This window comes from Pseudopipra pipra, chromosome 9 (assembly GCF_036250125.1).
Source record: "Pseudopipra pipra isolate bDixPip1 chromosome 9, bDixPip1.hap1, whole genome shotgun sequence".
Lineage (NCBI taxonomy): Eukaryota > Metazoa > Chordata > Aves > Passeriformes > Pipridae > Pseudopipra > Pseudopipra pipra.
This window is the reverse complement of record NC_087557.1, coordinates 6,275,130-6,291,882: the sequence shown is the minus strand read 5'-3', so window position 1 is coordinate 6,291,882 and position 16,753 is coordinate 6,275,130. Positions and strand designations below refer to the sequence as shown.

General features: G+C 38.2%; 1 protein-coding gene across 7 annotated transcripts in view; it reads right to left on the bottom strand.

Annotated features, from left to right (window-relative positions):
* The window catches only part of DNM3 (dynamin 3), a 172,321-nt gene that overhangs the window by 121,012 nt on the left and 34,556 nt on the right, over positions 1-16,753 (bottom strand). For 5 of the 7 annotated variants that reach the window (XR_010432638.1, XR_010432639.1, XM_064664341.1 and 2 more), the window contains exons 9-14: positions 16,143-16,210; positions 15,174-15,312; positions 14,028-14,114; positions 12,027-12,097; positions 8,374-8,422; positions 6,705-6,734 (exon numbers count right to left, since the gene is read on the bottom strand). Coding sequence is in view for 5 of the 7 variants with exons in the window: in XM_064664341.1 (XP_064520411.1) it covers positions 6,705-6,734; positions 8,374-8,422; positions 12,027-12,097; positions 14,028-14,114; positions 15,174-15,312; positions 16,143-16,210 (444 nt within the window). In the remaining 2 variants the exon portion in view is untranslated. Of the gene's footprint in view, positions 1-5,501; positions 5,520-6,704; positions 6,735-8,373; positions 8,423-12,026; positions 12,098-14,027; positions 14,115-15,173; positions 15,313-16,142; positions 16,211-16,753 lie in introns of all 7 variants that reach the window. The other 2 variants (XM_064664339.1, XM_064664340.1) reach the window with 2 other exon arrangements.

The window sequence follows — 16,753 nt, the reverse complement described above, 5'->3', positions numbered from 1 at the left end:
CTATGCAAAGGTGCAGTCAGGCACAAGTTTAGATCATTACTCACTTGACATAACTCTGTTGCTGCATTTATTCTTTTAAATAAAGACTTGCTAAATAAAACATAAACATTTTTTCAGTCTCTGGCAAACTCAAGGGTTTTTACACGTTCCTATCATTCGAAAAGAAAGTAATAAAATGAGTATGTTTTCAGTCAAAAGGCTGGAGAAAGGGAGAAGCCTAACTATCAGAATGTTGTACTTAAAGCAAGTATGAGCATGTTAAGGATCATGTAAACTTGAAGGTATTTATTTGCTGTACAACGACACATTGTAAAAGTCCATACAACTTTATATCTGACCATCCTGTCCTAGTCTAATTGCTAAGGTCATTTGTAAAGTTGGATACAAGGAAAAGCACCTAGACAATGGCAAAGTGAGTGGCTTCTGCCACACACTGGGAATTTGCAAAATGAGTTGTATCGAGTGACAAAGTGGAGAGTTCTTCTACAGTTAATTTAAAATTAAGGTAGGAAGGGGTAAGGAGAGGCACGTGAGAGATGTTTTCTTCTCCTAAGGTAGAAGAGAAAAAAAAAAGAGGAAGAAAAAGCCTGAGGCAGCAATAAAAATCGTGGGAGAAGATGGGTAAAGCAGAACTTTATAAAATAGATACAAGCCAAAGATGAAATACAAGATGGGAACAACATACCTATAAATACTAAGGGCAGGAGGCTAAATCACAGACAGAGAAAAAGGAACAAAAGAAAACCTAAGAGGAATGAGAAGTCCAGAGGTGAAGAAAAGAGAATAATCCTGAAAACTCATTAACAGATTAGATAGAAACTTTCCATTTTATTGGAACATTTGTTTTCCAATGTAAATATGAGAAAGTAAACATTCCTTCCTATAATACTCTGAACAAGACAACAGAACTCCCCAGTCACACAGATGCAGGAGACCTCAGCCATTCTGTTTCTCTGCACAGCAACACCCTTCACTTGCCTATGAAGTACTGAGAGAGAAAAAAGTGCCCAGAGAAGCCCTTCAGAATCCCCTCAACAAGTCCCACAGGCACCAACTTGCCTGGTCAAAAATGAGTTTCCTGTTGTATTTAAAGAAATATTCGAGACTGACATTCCTCTCACAGGGCTTTACAAGACCAGTAACTCCACTATCAACAACTCACCACAGAACATGGCTCATCACCATCTATTCCTTGTCATCTCTGAAAGTTTCTGAATCAGAATTCACTCCCACTCACCATGTATGTTCATGTAAGCTCCCTGAAAAAAAACAGCTTTGGTTTTGCACAGAGCAAGGGACTAAGTTAAATCTGATAACTAAACCAAAGAAGAGATCAGAAGTTCCTGAAAAGCAGGAACTTGTATTGGAAATGCACATAATCCAAGAGTATCCATTTAATTTCAAATAGGATGATCGAGTTTTCCCACTTACTACCAACCAGGCCAGCAGTGTAAGAAAAGCCCTGACGATCCAAAAACAGTTAACAGGTTTTCAGCCTGTAAGAAAATACCTAAGAAAGCACTGATTTGGTTCTGAAGCCTCAGTAAGCGATAAGAGAACTGGACATAACTCCTGTAAAGAGACTCAAGGGTACAGCACAAGCAGATTGGATGGAACAGCCTGTTCTGCAAAGGTTTCTACAAAAATTGGTTGGTATTTTTAATATTCATGTTCATTGGGGAAAAAAAACCCCACTATGTGGAGAGGGGCATTAGTGAGTACAAAAAGATGGAATGCTTGTCTGAGTGCAAGTTAAGGGAAACATACTGATAAGAACTTGATTACCCATCAAATCCTCATTTTATTTTACGATGTTTATTGAAGTAAACTTTGAACAGGAAACAGCAACATGTATATATAACCAGTGTACTGGCCTTCAGGCAGCTGCCACAGAACAAGTTGTGGAACAAAACTAATTCTATTTTCTTTTTCTGCACTGAATCACACAAATGCAAAGGGATTTGCAGGAAAAGGAAGGAAATTAAGGCTTCCCATTCACTTGAACTTAGCTCTGCAGCAAGGTGAGCTGTATTTGTACAGCAGACTAAATACTTCACAGCACACGTGCAAAGGTGGGTATTCCCAGACTAGAAAGAAACTGAAATCAGAGGCTAAGAGAGAGGAAGCTGTTGAACCACATTGTCTGCAACTGAAAATGCAGTGTTGCTCCATGTAAAGCTCATATCCACACACAGGAACACAGACAGCTGGGGCAGCACACCACTGAAAACTAGTTTAGAGACACATCTCAGAGAGGGTAAAAGATTTGAAGAGAGATGTCAGTGGGGATAAAGAGGTGGTTTCTAGAAGCAAACCAGTAAGACACACCTGAGTAGCTGGTTCAAAAACCTTATCCATGATGAGCACTTCAAAGGAAAGGGAAGTAACATTCTCTGCTTATTCCATCCAGGCCTTTCCATCACCGTGACCGGAGCGTCTGTAATGTTAATAAGACCCTAAACATGTTAATAAGAGTCAAATTTTCTCCATTTGACAAGAACACATTTGTGGTAGAGGTCTCGGAACAAACTAAGTCAAGGTTTTTAAATCTGAACTATGCAAGCCACTTAAGAAGTATAATGAAATTTTTAATACTTCTAATGTAGGAACTACATTAGGTTGCACAGCTCCAGAAGACTGTCACACTCCAGTCCAACACATCTCCCCATAGATGCAGAACCATCACTCTTTGTGGACAGAAACAAGCTGACTTGCTAATACAAACATTGGTCACTGTCTCGTAAAGGAAGGAATTTGCCAGTTGTTTCCTCAAAAATCCTGTGTGCTGAGGATTAGATCCAGCTGTCATTCCCACACAACACTGCACAAAGAGCAGGACACCAACCTACAGCAATATCTTGGGTATGTGTTTTTCATACGTGCAAACTTCTAGACCTGTTTATCTATACTTCTCTGGGAAAACACAGGATCCTGTGTTCTCTAAAATATCCTGGGCACTATGACAGCCAACAACTATCTAAACCACTAAGAACCTGTTCCAGGGGACACCAAGAGGGAGAAGATGAGCTTAGTATGCTAATCCTCATGTTCTTTTCACAGAATTCCTCCTGTTTCCCAGGTACATTCTGTTACCTACAAAGAGCTACACTTACAAAACACTCAGCACCAGTGTCAGAGATAAAGGGGAGGGAGATGTTGGATCAAGGAATAAATTCAAGACAAAGTGAGACTGAGCAACACAGTTTTACTTTCCAGAGAAGCTGAATCAAACCTTAGACTCCAGCCAATTCCTCAAAAAAATAACCTATATTTTAGAAATAAGTGTTCTTCCATGGGCAATAAGCAGATATGCTTTTCAAAGATACTTTTGAATTTTAAAAAACCTCTCTGGTATTGTTTTGGGGTTTTTTAAAACTGTAGCGTTAGGAATGTTTTATAGTATTCAGCTTAAAAAATGAAAAAAGCAGTGTGTTTCATTATTTTCACAAGTTCTTTTGCTGGTTGGTTTGTATCTAAGAGAGACATTTCAATATTTTCTATCGTATTTCTAAATGTCACTCCGTGCAAACCGGATATTAGTGACATGAGTTCAGGAAGGTGAAAAATATGGGCATTGCCAGAAGCTCATGAAGACAATATTCTGACCGGTAGTTGGACTCCATGCACAGGATGAACAAGAGATGACAGTTCCTTCCTTCAGGATCCTGATACCTAATTTGGGTGTCTGAAAAACGAAACTTAGAGGCTACCAATTTATATGAACAAGTCAGAAGGAAATCGTTTTCTCGTAGTTCAGCTGCACAAAACCCAAATCATATTTGTTGTTTTTACTCTCCAGGACTTCACAGATAAACAGGAAAGCAAGATTTGACACAATAAGCACATTTTATGAATTGCTGCATGACTTCTTCGTTGCATTGAATCAAATGAGGTATTTGTAAAAGAAATATATTTAAAGGAATGGAACACTTTCTGATTCTCTAAAGAAGTATTTGAGGAATGATTGCAAGATAAGTGAGATAAGTGAAATTGTCTGGGCAGACAGAAATACAAGTGTGAAAATCATGAGACTGGCTTCTCCCACAACATTCCAGCAGCAGCACTTGTTAATATAACTCTATTAAAGTTGTATTGCTTAACTCCATTGAAATAATTCTGAACACAGAACACAACTCCCAGTACTACTCTGTCTTCCAATCACTGTCATAACAACACATGTTAGCAAATAGTAAGTACATTGAGAGAATAAAAATTGGAAAAACTACTCTGTGAAGCACCCTTATAAGCTATTGGTTCTTTGAGTTCAATTATGAAGATTATCTCACTTCACATATTAGAGGGGAAACCTAATACAGTATTTCACTGTAATTTGCCAAATGTCAGAGCATAAACTCAGACCTGTTCTGATACTGAACACAACCAAGAGCTTGTGACATTGCTTCCCTACAAAACACTGCACAGTACATTACATAACTTAAAAATAATGACAGTGGCTAAAGTCCTAAAAAGAGGTCTGCTTTAAAGTAAAATTTAGTCCTTAGTGAAGCAAAGCACTCAGTGGTGAAAAATTTAAACATGCTTCCAAATAGAGTTAAACAAAGATTGAGATGAATAAGTCAAACATGAAGGAATCTTAACCCAAAAAATAAGTAGTCATGTAGAATGGCAACACTCCTCTAGTGTTGATAAATGAAAATTCAAAAGCAGCATGATTCATGATGCTAAATTTTGAAACATTCTTGAATGTGTTAGCCTATAGGCACCACTTCTTTTACAGAAATACTGACATTTCTTAAGACAACAGCCTTGTCATGATTTTTCATGACCACCTCCACTGACCATGGCACAGGGTTCCATTTCCATCTGGTTGCTTAAAAAAATTCCATAAACATTTTTTTCCTGGATCATGCAAGATAACAGGATTTAAGTATATCTGAAGAGAAGAAGCAGCAAAGTATGCTACAAAGCAGGATTAAAAGAAAAAAAAACATAAAAAAGGGGTTACTAGGGGAAAAGTTACTTATTAGCACTATAGTTCAGGCCAACCAACGGGGTCTGAATGCTACCTGTGTCCAGAACAAGTGAACCAGGTTGCTGGTGTAACACTGCAGAAGAGGCAGGTCAAACAAAGCCTTCAGACCCAAATCTCCAAATCACTTGGACAGTGACTTGAAACAGTTCACATTAAGCCTCTTCTCCAATTACAGGGGCTACTTCAAGCACAGCAGCAGGTTTTGCCACTGAAGTAAATCTCAAAACAGAATTTCATATAAATTACATATAATACTCTATAATTGGAGTGTCTTGCATTGTCACACACAGAGTATCAATTCAGCACATGGAGTAATGACACCTTCATCTTCAAAACTTTATCATGAAGGGGAGATTTAAACATTAAATTTTAGTCACCAAAACAAATCTCAGCACACAACATACACAGTTAGGAGTGGGTCAGCTTTCAGGAGCCGGACCTTGCTAGTGTGCTGTGTAAAACCAAGCATTACACTGATTACTTCAAGCAAATTAGAAGACAGACTAACCTGTGGCTTAAAAAGAAACTTTGTGGAGTCAGGTCAAAGCCTCAGGCGGTAGCAAAGAAAAAACAAACAGAAAAAGGCCAAAGATTAAGTGTGAGAGGATAAATTAGTAGCAGAGGAAAGAGGAGCAAAAACATGTTAAGAGGAATTGGCATTATCGTCCAAAAATGAGGTATTGTTGTCCTCATCTTATTTCCAAGATACACAGAAACAGTTAATAGTTATCTGCATCATTCCAGTTCAAAGCAGCTACTAAAAAGAAAAGCAACAGATTGCAAATGAGCATCCCACTATTTTGGGAAAACGTAGTGATCTTAATCTCCCAAGGGATTCAATTCAACTGCTGTTAGAATCAGTGCTGCCTAGTACTTTTTCCATGTTTAGTTTAAAATTATAACTAATATAATTTGTTGATGTGGTAACAAAACTGGAAAAGTGTATGTTTTCATCACAGATATTGCCAAAGACTGCACACGATACAGAGATTTATTTCTTGCACCTATCACTGAACCAGGAGTAACTTGTTATAAAATTAACTGCAGTTTAGACAATTAATTCTAATTAGTAATATTAAAGACATTCAAGTATTTATTTACTCATGAGGTGGAAGGGTTAGAAAAGAATTTGTCCATGATATATTGATCCTCCTGGTGCTCTGAAAAGAAGGCTAAAACAGCTTTAAATATTTTCTTTCATAGAACTCACTTTTTCTATCAGAAGTAATTCCTTGGCATAAACAAAACACAAGAACAGTACCTGTACCCATAAACAGCATGTTCATTTACACAGGAGCTAATGTTTCCTTTTGGTTACCAGAAACTTATTTGCCCACCATTCAAAAAGAGGTCCACTATGAATAGAGGCACTTATATCAGATAAAAACTGCTTTCCAGTTACATAATAAAATATAACACAAATTAGTCATTTTAGTTTGAGGAACTCAGTAAATTATAAAAATATTAATTCTATGCAAAGTTTTCTACAACATTTTAAGTTATACTAGTTTAGACTTGTACCAGCAGGTTAGAAGCAGTTAAGTGATGAACTGCAATTATACTTTGTTGAGAAAGTGTTACAGACAAGACAGCTTAACATTAAATAGTTTAGTAGCAAGTATTCAACAAACCAATGAGTTAGAGACAAACTTTGCCCTCTGAGAAGCTAAATGAAAAAGCAACAATAAAGCTTACAGAACTTAGCTCGTACAATTTGCCTTGAAGGCGGTAGATTGGTTCCCTGAAATAGCAAATTGCAAAAATGAAGTTTTATTTCAGAAACATTTTCTCATTCTTTTCAACTCCAAACAATTAACTTACAAACATCTGTTTATTATCTCTAAAATAAAAGGTTCAGCAAAGTCCTTTATACCAGAATTAATCAAGTCTCAACATCAAATTTAAAACGCCAAGCTTTTCCTCCACTTCTTTAGAGAGAAAACATTCACTTAATTAAAAAATCATTCATTTTATTTGTGTATTTTTGAAGAGTCAGATAATTGGTCAATTTTCCTTTTATGGGACACTCCAAAGTGATGACAGTTGTTGTGTTTGACACATGTTCCGGCACAGCTAGATAAGGAGGAAATCTCTCCTCGGAGGGGAGAGACTCGTCTTTGAAGCCATTTCAGTGTTTAGACCTTCCAGGGTTCTTTTTCATTTTAATCCAAACCATATATTACATCAAAAATGCCACTCATGCTGGTCAGGCTGTAGGGGACCATTCCATCCAAGAAGTTACTGGATTATTTTAAGTAATGTCTCAAAAATAACTAGCAATTTCTTGGTGGGAGGAAGAGATTGAATTTCTATCCCCAAAAAGATAACTGAGTTTTCAGAAAATGCCAACAACTCTTGTCCTATGAGAGCAGCAGAACAGGAGATTTTCCGAAACCTCGGGTTTATGACCTGAGGGATCTAAACTCAGTGGTCACATTTGAAAATGTTGACCTTTCTCCTCCTGAGTACTGTTTGATCAAACTGCGTGCGAAAACATCAGGAAGATGTTCAGTACTGGTAATTATTTATAGAAAATTTCATTGTCTTATTTTTACTAGAATTTTTTATTTCCTTCTAAAGTATGTACTAGTTCCATAATGCTTTTTTTTCTCTGTTTAAGACTTTGCAAAACCCTCAAAGTGAGCATAAACTCTCCAAGGTTGTAGTATTTTTATTATTTTTATCTCATATTAAGAAGAGGACTGATCCTGCGAAGTTCTGAGAGTTCCTGGCCCACATAAAAGCAAAGAAAGAAACAAAGCTCAGGAGCCCCAAGAATCTTGCAGAATCAATCTCATATTCTTATGTGACAAAAAGAAACAAACAACTAATGAATCTCAGTGAAAATGCTAATTAATCTGAGGCCATCAACCAGTTATTCTTTGTTTACTTCGAGAAAGGCCTATGGTACATAGTCAACACCTTTGTGAAGGTTTCAGCAGAGGGAAAGGCAAATCCACTTTTGCTTGCTGAATTGCCCTTCACTGCTGTTAAGCAGAGAACACATGAGAAGTAGAAAAACACTATGACAAAGCACACACAAGCAAGTACTCACCAGCATTTTGGATTCTGAAAGTCACAAGTTTGCAGTTAATAACAAAACACATTGACGTGCAACATGAGAGATTCATGAATGCCATGGGAGGGGAGGCACTGACCAGCAGTGCAAGCAGGAGCAGAAATTCTAAACATTAAATGATGGTAACAATGGGAGTCAGGTGGCTCTGAAAAGTTCAGCAAAACAAGGCGATGATGACGAGTTTTATGTATGTTTGAAGCAGAAATGGTAAATGACACACAACAGGAAAATACAGCCAAGAAAACCAAACAGCTTGGGTTAACTTGCACACGCCATTATCCATTCTCTGTTAGGTGCCTACCTGATTTCCCACTGCACTTTTGTTAACCTGACTGCTTCTTTGTTGGGCACTGAGGGAAGCAGAGGAAAAAAGTTACACTGAAGAAACTTGAACTAAGTCAGTTCCTGAGGAATAGATTTTAGCAGCAATAGTTACTTTGGATTCCAGCAGAGAAAGCTAGATTAACACAGCAAAAGAAACACAGCAAAATCATTGCATACATGTGCATATTTCAACTGCTTTTCTACCTGCTTATATTTGTCTGCTTAGAACTGCACAGGAGGCAGTTCCTACTAATCATATCCTTTGCAACAACATCCAACTTGGATTGGTAAAGGTTACTAAAAAGCACAGAGAAATTATGGCTCATGTGGGTAACTTTGGAAACATTGGCCTCTATAAATATTCAGAGGAGACAAAGAGCCATTTCTGTTATTTAGCACAGTACAACAAAATCCTCCCCTGCTGGAGGCTTCTTAATAGCTTTGTCTTGACAGTTTGTTTTGGATATTATTCTAATATTTATATGCACTTTGAGGGTGTAAATATAACCAATGGATGAAGCCGTCCCAAAGCTGGTTCAAAGCTGAAATCGTATAAGAATAGAGCACACTTGAAATTAAAGCATATTTATTTTGCTCAATTCTCCAACTTTGGTAATCCCAGTTCCTGAAACAAAACACACTCCTGTCTCAAAACCAAACAAGTTGCCATTAATTCTAAAAGCATTTGCATTATGTGTTGGTTTGTGTTAGGCCACAACGTTAAAGTATTTCTGGAAAGAGGCAGAAAAGCATCCAGAGAGAAAGCTTTGGCTGCTCAACCACCAGAGCGGGCACTGGCAACAGGAAGTTTCGTTTGGATTAGATTATACCATTTCACCAGGCATTGATTAACTGAAGAAAAAACCATCCATATATTAGATCAGCTACAAATGCTGCTCTGAAAAAGAAAGGCAGAAAGATGTGCTTGGATCAGAGCCTACAGGCCAATCCTGCCACTGTTTTGTGCACATCTACCGCTCCAAACAACTGCTGAAGCACCAAACTCAACCCCATCCAAATTCTGACCTTGCCCCTTGGGCCACACTCTATTAAACCAGCAGTCCACATGCTGTTTGTGAGAAGATCCAAAAGGATATTTATTCTATATGCCTACTCTGCATTTAACTCCCCATCATCCTGATCCTTTTGCCCAAGTGACACTGCACGTCCCTGGTGCATCGTCTGAGTTGCACAAGCTTTGGGGCATAAATTATGATTAAATAATGTGCACACAGAAAACACAGCACTAACCCATCAACAATTCTGAATCACACCTGAGATGGCTTTAGGAAACTTAATTGCTATTCTTTTGGTTTGATTTTTTTTAAAAATTCTGTCATCTTAGGAAAGCTAATTAAACCTTGAACACCATACTAAGAAACTCATGCCTTTTAGAAATAGCCCACCAATTGGTCCTCTATTTACTGTTCTAAATACAAATTACTCTTTTTGTAAATTGAAGCACACAGCTATGCCTGAGTTACACTGACTGGAAACAAATCCAAACCCAAAATTTTACCACTTATACTGCTAAATGAGACAAACATTAATATTCCAAGATTTCATAATTGCATGAATATACAAATTTGTCCTAAATACTGGCATTCTTAAATCCCTCTGAAGACAGTTCACATCACACTGTACCTGCCTCGGGCTCTGCAATGCTGCAAGGTAGTTTGAGATGTCTTGTGCTTTCATTTTTATGATCAAGGTTCACAGGACTCACACTATTAAAACACTGCAGGCACAAGAGACGAGGGCCTAGAAGCCTCAGCAAAGGAAAGAAAAGACCAGGGAATCTGGTGAGTCTATAGTCCAGGATGTTCAGATGCTGGAGAAGACCACATGCTACCCAAAAATCATTCATTTTCAAGTTCTAAAATAACTGAGATAACAATAACATGCTTATAGTTTCAAACTATTATTTTCTTCTGTTTAGCTCATAAGTGAATATATTTTAAATTGTTCTTCGCTATCCAAATTTTTTCTTTCAGCTGAGCAGAAGTCAACAAGGATACTTTGCTTTCCACCTGTTCCAACCTAGAGCAACCTTGCTTAAACTCACAAGTGAACTTCAGTGAAGAGTCACTTGTTAACTGCTTATACCCCGTGCACAGTGGCTGGGGATTTCTAGGTCTCAGCTGGCAAAAGAGGAAGCAATTTTCCCAAAAAACTGAACTCGGGCACTGCAACACCTTGGAAAAGACATAGCAGTGAGGACCATGGACTGAACTACGGGCCACAGCAGCAGCACCCAGGAGGGGAATTTTTCCAGGGGAAAAACATGCTGAAATAGCTTCAGATACACCTGGCACTCCAGAATCCCATACTATAAAATATGGAAAGTTCCAACTTAACACAAGGAAAAGTCTTTTCACAGTGAGAAGAGGCAAGCACTGGAACAGGCTACAGAGATAGGCTAGAGGATCTCCCATTTTGTGATTTTTCCAGATCTGATTCGACAAAACCCTGAGTAACCTGATCTGAACTCAACATCGACCCTCCTCTGAGCAGGAGGTTGGACTATGTGACTTCTCAAGGTCACAGCACACACCATGAATACATATGGAGTGTTTTTAGCAGGCTTTTTCCTGTCAGAAAAGGATGAAGAGAAGTAAATAGCAGGCAGGTTGTTATCTTGACCTCTAGAAGGCCACCTACCATTCCTACAACATCCTGTCATTTGTCAAGAGAACTGATAAAGATATCTAGGACCTGCAAACAACTCTAGAGAAAGTTGCTCAAATCGAACACATAAATAGTGCCTGGTTTTGCCTTCTCCCTTCCCAGCTTACTGAACTCCACGTTTTAAACCCTCAAGGCATATGGCCAAATATGTGGATCTTCCTTCACAGTGCTAACTAGAATAGGCCAGAGTAAAATACATACGCTGGTGCCAAACTGTTGCCAGGATCCCACATGGCTGAAACCTGTTGTGATTCCAAATGCTGTTATGGCAAATAACACAATTCATAAAACGAATGTGACTGAAGGAATATTTATTCTTCAAAGAGTGAAGACATCTTTAATGTTTTTACTAATGTCAAAACGCTGGTATGAAGTCCCTGAGGCACAAATTGCTGGAAACTGAGGGAGAACATTCTGGAGAATATTCTCACAGCCTTTTCAATTAAGCGAGGAGAACGTCAAACCAGGCCCTGCAGGGCATTCTGCTACTATTATTCTCTACAGCCAAACAGCAGGCACACTTAAAATTCAGTGACATCCATTATTCTGAGCAAAACTGTTTCACACGGAATCACAGCTCCCAAAATATGCATTAGCAACAACGTGGAAAGACCACCAATATTATGCATTTCTGTGGTCCTGAAATGGATGTGCCAAAGCTGCTTCCAGAGATATGTGTAATTCCAGACCCAGACATAAGCTTCAGCTTCAGTGAAACCAGGCTCGTGAACTGGGTAAAGACTCCCTTGCAAGTGGGACGGAGTTCAACACTCTGTGTATTGAGAAAGAACGTGCTCCTGGCATGTCTGGGACTCTGCAGCTTGCATCTTCACTGCCACACTTCAGGACTTGTGTTCTGAATTTAATTAAAAAAAAAAAAAAAAAGGCAAACAAACAAAAAAACCTTACAGTGTCTTTACAACAAAGTCTCTATACACTTACTTTGCAAAGCCTATAAAATCTTCATGGTTGGTGTTGATGTAAGAAACCTGGATATCAATCAGCAGCAGCATCTGTTAGAGACAGGAGAGAAAAAATTATGGGTAAAGTGGAAGAGAAAGACTGAAGAAAAGCAAGGGAATAAAAAACAGAACTTTAGTGTTTTCTGCATTATTTAATATTGCTTTAACAATTGTTCAAGCCAAAAGTAATATTTTCTAAATTCCACTGCTTCTGTTTCTGTGTTTGTTTAATAAGTTAGACTACAGAAGAGCTATTCCGTCTTCCTATTTTTTTTCCTGACAGACCTCATTTTTCACTCTTTTGGCCCTTGCCCACTCCATTAAGATCAATCATACACAGGCAGAGACAGTTTATTAATTATATAACAGATTCTAGCTCTACGTTTTGTAAGTCAAGCAAAACTCTGTCTATCTGTAGCATCCCAGCCAAGCCAGCAAAGAACCTGAACTTTAAACCTAAAATCCAGGTACCTCCATTTTCTTTATGTGCCACACAAAAAAGTGATGGGTAAGCTAAGCCCTGGCCCAGAAAATGTACAGCCCAGGTACTAGACAGCAATTCTGGTGTGCACATCTGGATTGAGGGATGGGATATCAAAGAAACAACAGAATGGTTTGTGTACTTATCACTTGCCAGTCCTTCAACAGCCCAGAGACAGAATTTGATTCAAACTTTATAATCTAACTCAAGAAAAAAACTTGCTAAAATATTAATAAAAGCTCACTGCCACCCTTCAACAGCTCCTGAAACAAAAGACTGCACCTCCCCCCTGTCTTTTCAGACTTCCATGTATCAGCAGGGAGAAAGGAAGGAACCTATTGCTACCAAATGGTAGCACTTAATCTCTTCAAAGTGTATAGAATTATTTTTGTACTCCTCAGATAGAGGATCACTCCCAAATGCTTTACAATTTCCAGAAGACATTAGGGTGCCTCACTTGGAGCAAAAAATAACGAGGATTTGGATCTATCTCTTACCTCTGAAAATATCCTCAGAATTGTTTTATTAATGATAACTGATAACAGCATAAATAATGTTATAAATAAGTGACAATAACCCATTTGGCCAGTTTTTGGTATTTACAGAAAGCTGGTACTTTGTGCTTGGTTCTGGGAAATAGTCAGGCATGTGCACACAACGAAGAATGGGAAAACAAGACTTAATTATTCAAAGTAACTTGTATCTTCTCCCAAATTTTGAGATAACTGAGTGTTCTAACTAGAACTCCTGCAAGTACAAGCCCGGCAAATAAATTTAATCATTTTTAAGAACTATATTTGCAGCACAGAATAAGGGAAAATAAGCAGGATGTGCTGCACAGCTCTCTAGTTTGTACAGGGACTGGATTACAGAGCCAGGAGTCCAGAACAACTTAGGAGGTCTGCCTAGCTCTTCTTCCCCAAATATTTCTGTTGTCACACTGCACTCTCCAGACAATAATTCCTGTTCCCACTTCCAGTGGATTTTCTAACATGTAATCTAAGCTTTGCAGTTTCCTGGATTTGGAGTGCTTAGCTGGGTGATGAATGCTCTAAACAAGTTTCTCTGAATTTTTGGGGGTTTTTTACATTTTTTGACCTTGAAGGGAAGCTTGTCACTCCTGCAAGAGTATCACTACCATTAGTTGTGAGCACTGCTGTAATTAGAGGTTGGGATGGGTACATTAATAACACCTGGAAACAAAGTGGAAAAAAGGCTGGCTATTTCTGTGTGCAGTTGTTTAATCACTAATGGGCACACTGGCACAGGAACAAGCCAACCCTACTTTAAGCCACTACTTAACCTTTCTGTAACAATTTTAGTCTCCTCTGTCAAAGCTCAATGGTAAAGAAGCAATTTTTCTCCCTCTCTAAAACGTGAAGCCTATTAAAAAAAACCAAAAAACCAAAAAAACTTTCATTGTCTTACTGCACTTTGTATGTAAGAACTTTCCTCCCTTACACAGTTCTCCAAACTGTCAGATCTCCTGTTTATTCTCACCTGATCCTTGGTCTTCTCTTCTCTTTCACGAATGTAACCCGCAACAATTCTTTCTGTTTCCTCACACAACCTTGGATATGTTGCCAACTGAAACACAGAGTTAACAGACATTTAGCCCTGCAGTGTGGCTCCAGTGGAATACAAACTGGGGAGCCTCCAGTTTTCCCCTTTGGAAGAAAGCAAATACTATGAATTCTTGGGCTCAAAGTTACCCATGCTGCAAAGCAAGCCTTATTTGCTTTTCTTCAGAGAAACTGGAGAGGCCCAAACCCTTAGCTTGTTTCTATGCTTTTGTTCCATGGGACATAAATGAAAAGACACTTCAGACATATGAAAACACACCCTATCAGCCTTGGGGTGAGGTTTCTCTCTCTTCTACTGTGCCTAATTCCAAAGTGGCATTTCAAACAATTTCTAAATTTCTTGTTCTTTAAAGGCTCCACCTTGTGGTAACATCTTTACATAACAATACTTAAATATAAACAGCAAAATACAATGGTAAATTTGCCCAATACTCTCAGGAAAAGCATCTGCACAATTAATTCAAGTGATGTATCTTCCAAACTTTGACAAAAGTGAAAAAAATCTGGAAACTCCCTTCAAAATATAGCAGTGAATCTGCTTCCTATCATCTTTGCCTTTCCTGTTTTAAGAAATATCTGCTTTACCAGCTCATCAGTATAAAAAAATTTGCTTTATTCAGAAAAATGCAGAGGATGTGGCAGGATACTTCTCAACAGCTTCATCATAATTGCGCCCACATCCCAGAACAGCTCCTGTACTTGCTGCTCTGTGCCCTGCACTGAGCTGGTGGGACAGACAGATGGACAGGTGAGACAGTGAAAGTAGCCAGTTAGCTAAGAAGTGTAAACCTGGTTCTGAAGAGGAAGCTGGGGGCATCACTTGACTCAAAAACACCTTCTATCATAAGATTTAAAAGAAAGGAGTAAAAAAAAAAAAAGAACTTTGCTATCATTACACTGTTTTGAGAGCTTTGCAGACGTAATTATTTTAGAAAGTCTTACTCTGTACATCAAGTGACTGGATCAGAAATCTCTTGTAATACTACAAAATGCAAGACAGGCTTTACATTATCTACCACACCATTACATTTTACTTACGTTACCAAATCTATGTGCAAGCTACCTTTTTAGTGCACTTCTTGACAGTGTTGATTAACTCTTGCATCACCAGATCCACACTTTTTAAGCAAGGTCCTTTCAGCTTAACTATCTGTTTTTTAACAATGGCTTCAAAGGCCATATCTGGAGTAAACAAACCTGTTCTGTGGACATAAAAAAATATGTAAGACAGTAACAAAAACATCATGCAAGGAAGATTATTTTTTTTTTTACTGAATTGCTCAAATCTTCATTTTCAGAGCTGAGTGATAACAATCTCTACACAAAGAGACTTCCACACAACTAAATTTGCTTCTTTCTCAAGCAAGTGTCATTCTGAGTAACAATATACAAGTAGAAATATGCTTGAAAGATATACAAGTAGAAACTACTTCCAGATGTCTGCAAGAACTCTAAAGAGTACTGATATAATGCAGTAAAGCCTCATCAGCACTGCATCAAACCTTCCAGGAGGGATGAATGGCAGCTGCAGCACTCTGTGCACAATCACCTGCACAGCAAATCCATAAGAATCCTATATCTGCACTTTTCACTCACACCAGGAAATGTCGTTCTGTTATTCAGGGTCCAACATGGAGAATTTCACAGTTCACTGCAGGGTATATGAAGCTATATAACAGATACCCCACAGAGCCAGTCCTAAACAAATGGGCCTTACTTCTCTTTCAAACACTGCTCACCAAGGTCTATCTTGGCAAATAAATTATATTTAAAGAAAAAAAAAATCAAACCATAAAAACATGCCCAAAACTATCAGTTCACTACCATAAATCAAGACCTCCTCATCAACTAGGCAAGGAAAGCTCAAATACCACACCACAGCTACTAATGTCAACCTTCTGAGAACTTACTAACCAAGGAACATAAGGAACAGTTTCCAAAACACAAAGAACAACAAAGCTTGCAAGCAGTGCTTTCCAAAGATATTACACCTGTATAACGAGACTGGGCTTGAAAACATGGGAGCACTTGCCTGATACCATGTATGTTCTTGATGGCATAACTTATTTCTCTCCGCAGTTCCTTCTCATTGAATTCCATCTGGAGGAACAAAAGCACGTGAGAGCATATTAGGGCAAGTTCTCAATAAAAACAGAAAATATTACCTCTCCCAGTATGAGCAGAAGACAGGCAAGTTCAACTGTCAAAACAGTAATTTCTAATAACACTAAACAAAGCATTAAGTATTTTAGAACATTTTAACACTAAGGCTGCAGGCAGCAGTAAGGATTGTTGAAAATCACACACCCCGATATACAAACAGCTGGAATGATTTTGTAGAGTCGACAGAGTAAGCCAGAAACAGGATTCAGAAGATGCTATTTTTTTTTTTTTAGACCTGGTTTCTTGAAGAGGTGCATCTTCTGTGATTATGGTCTGTTTATCCTCTCCTTCCCACTCTACTGTTATTCAACCAAATTTAAAAGAGGAGTTGTTTCAATTATGAAGTTATAAAGCTTTTCTTTACGTTTCTTTTGAAAGTCAGCTAGCTGGAAGAGAAGTTAGTGCTGTCACAAATGAAGGGGTCATTACCTCAGCCCAACTATCATAGAATTATAGAATAATTTGGGTTGCAAGGGACCT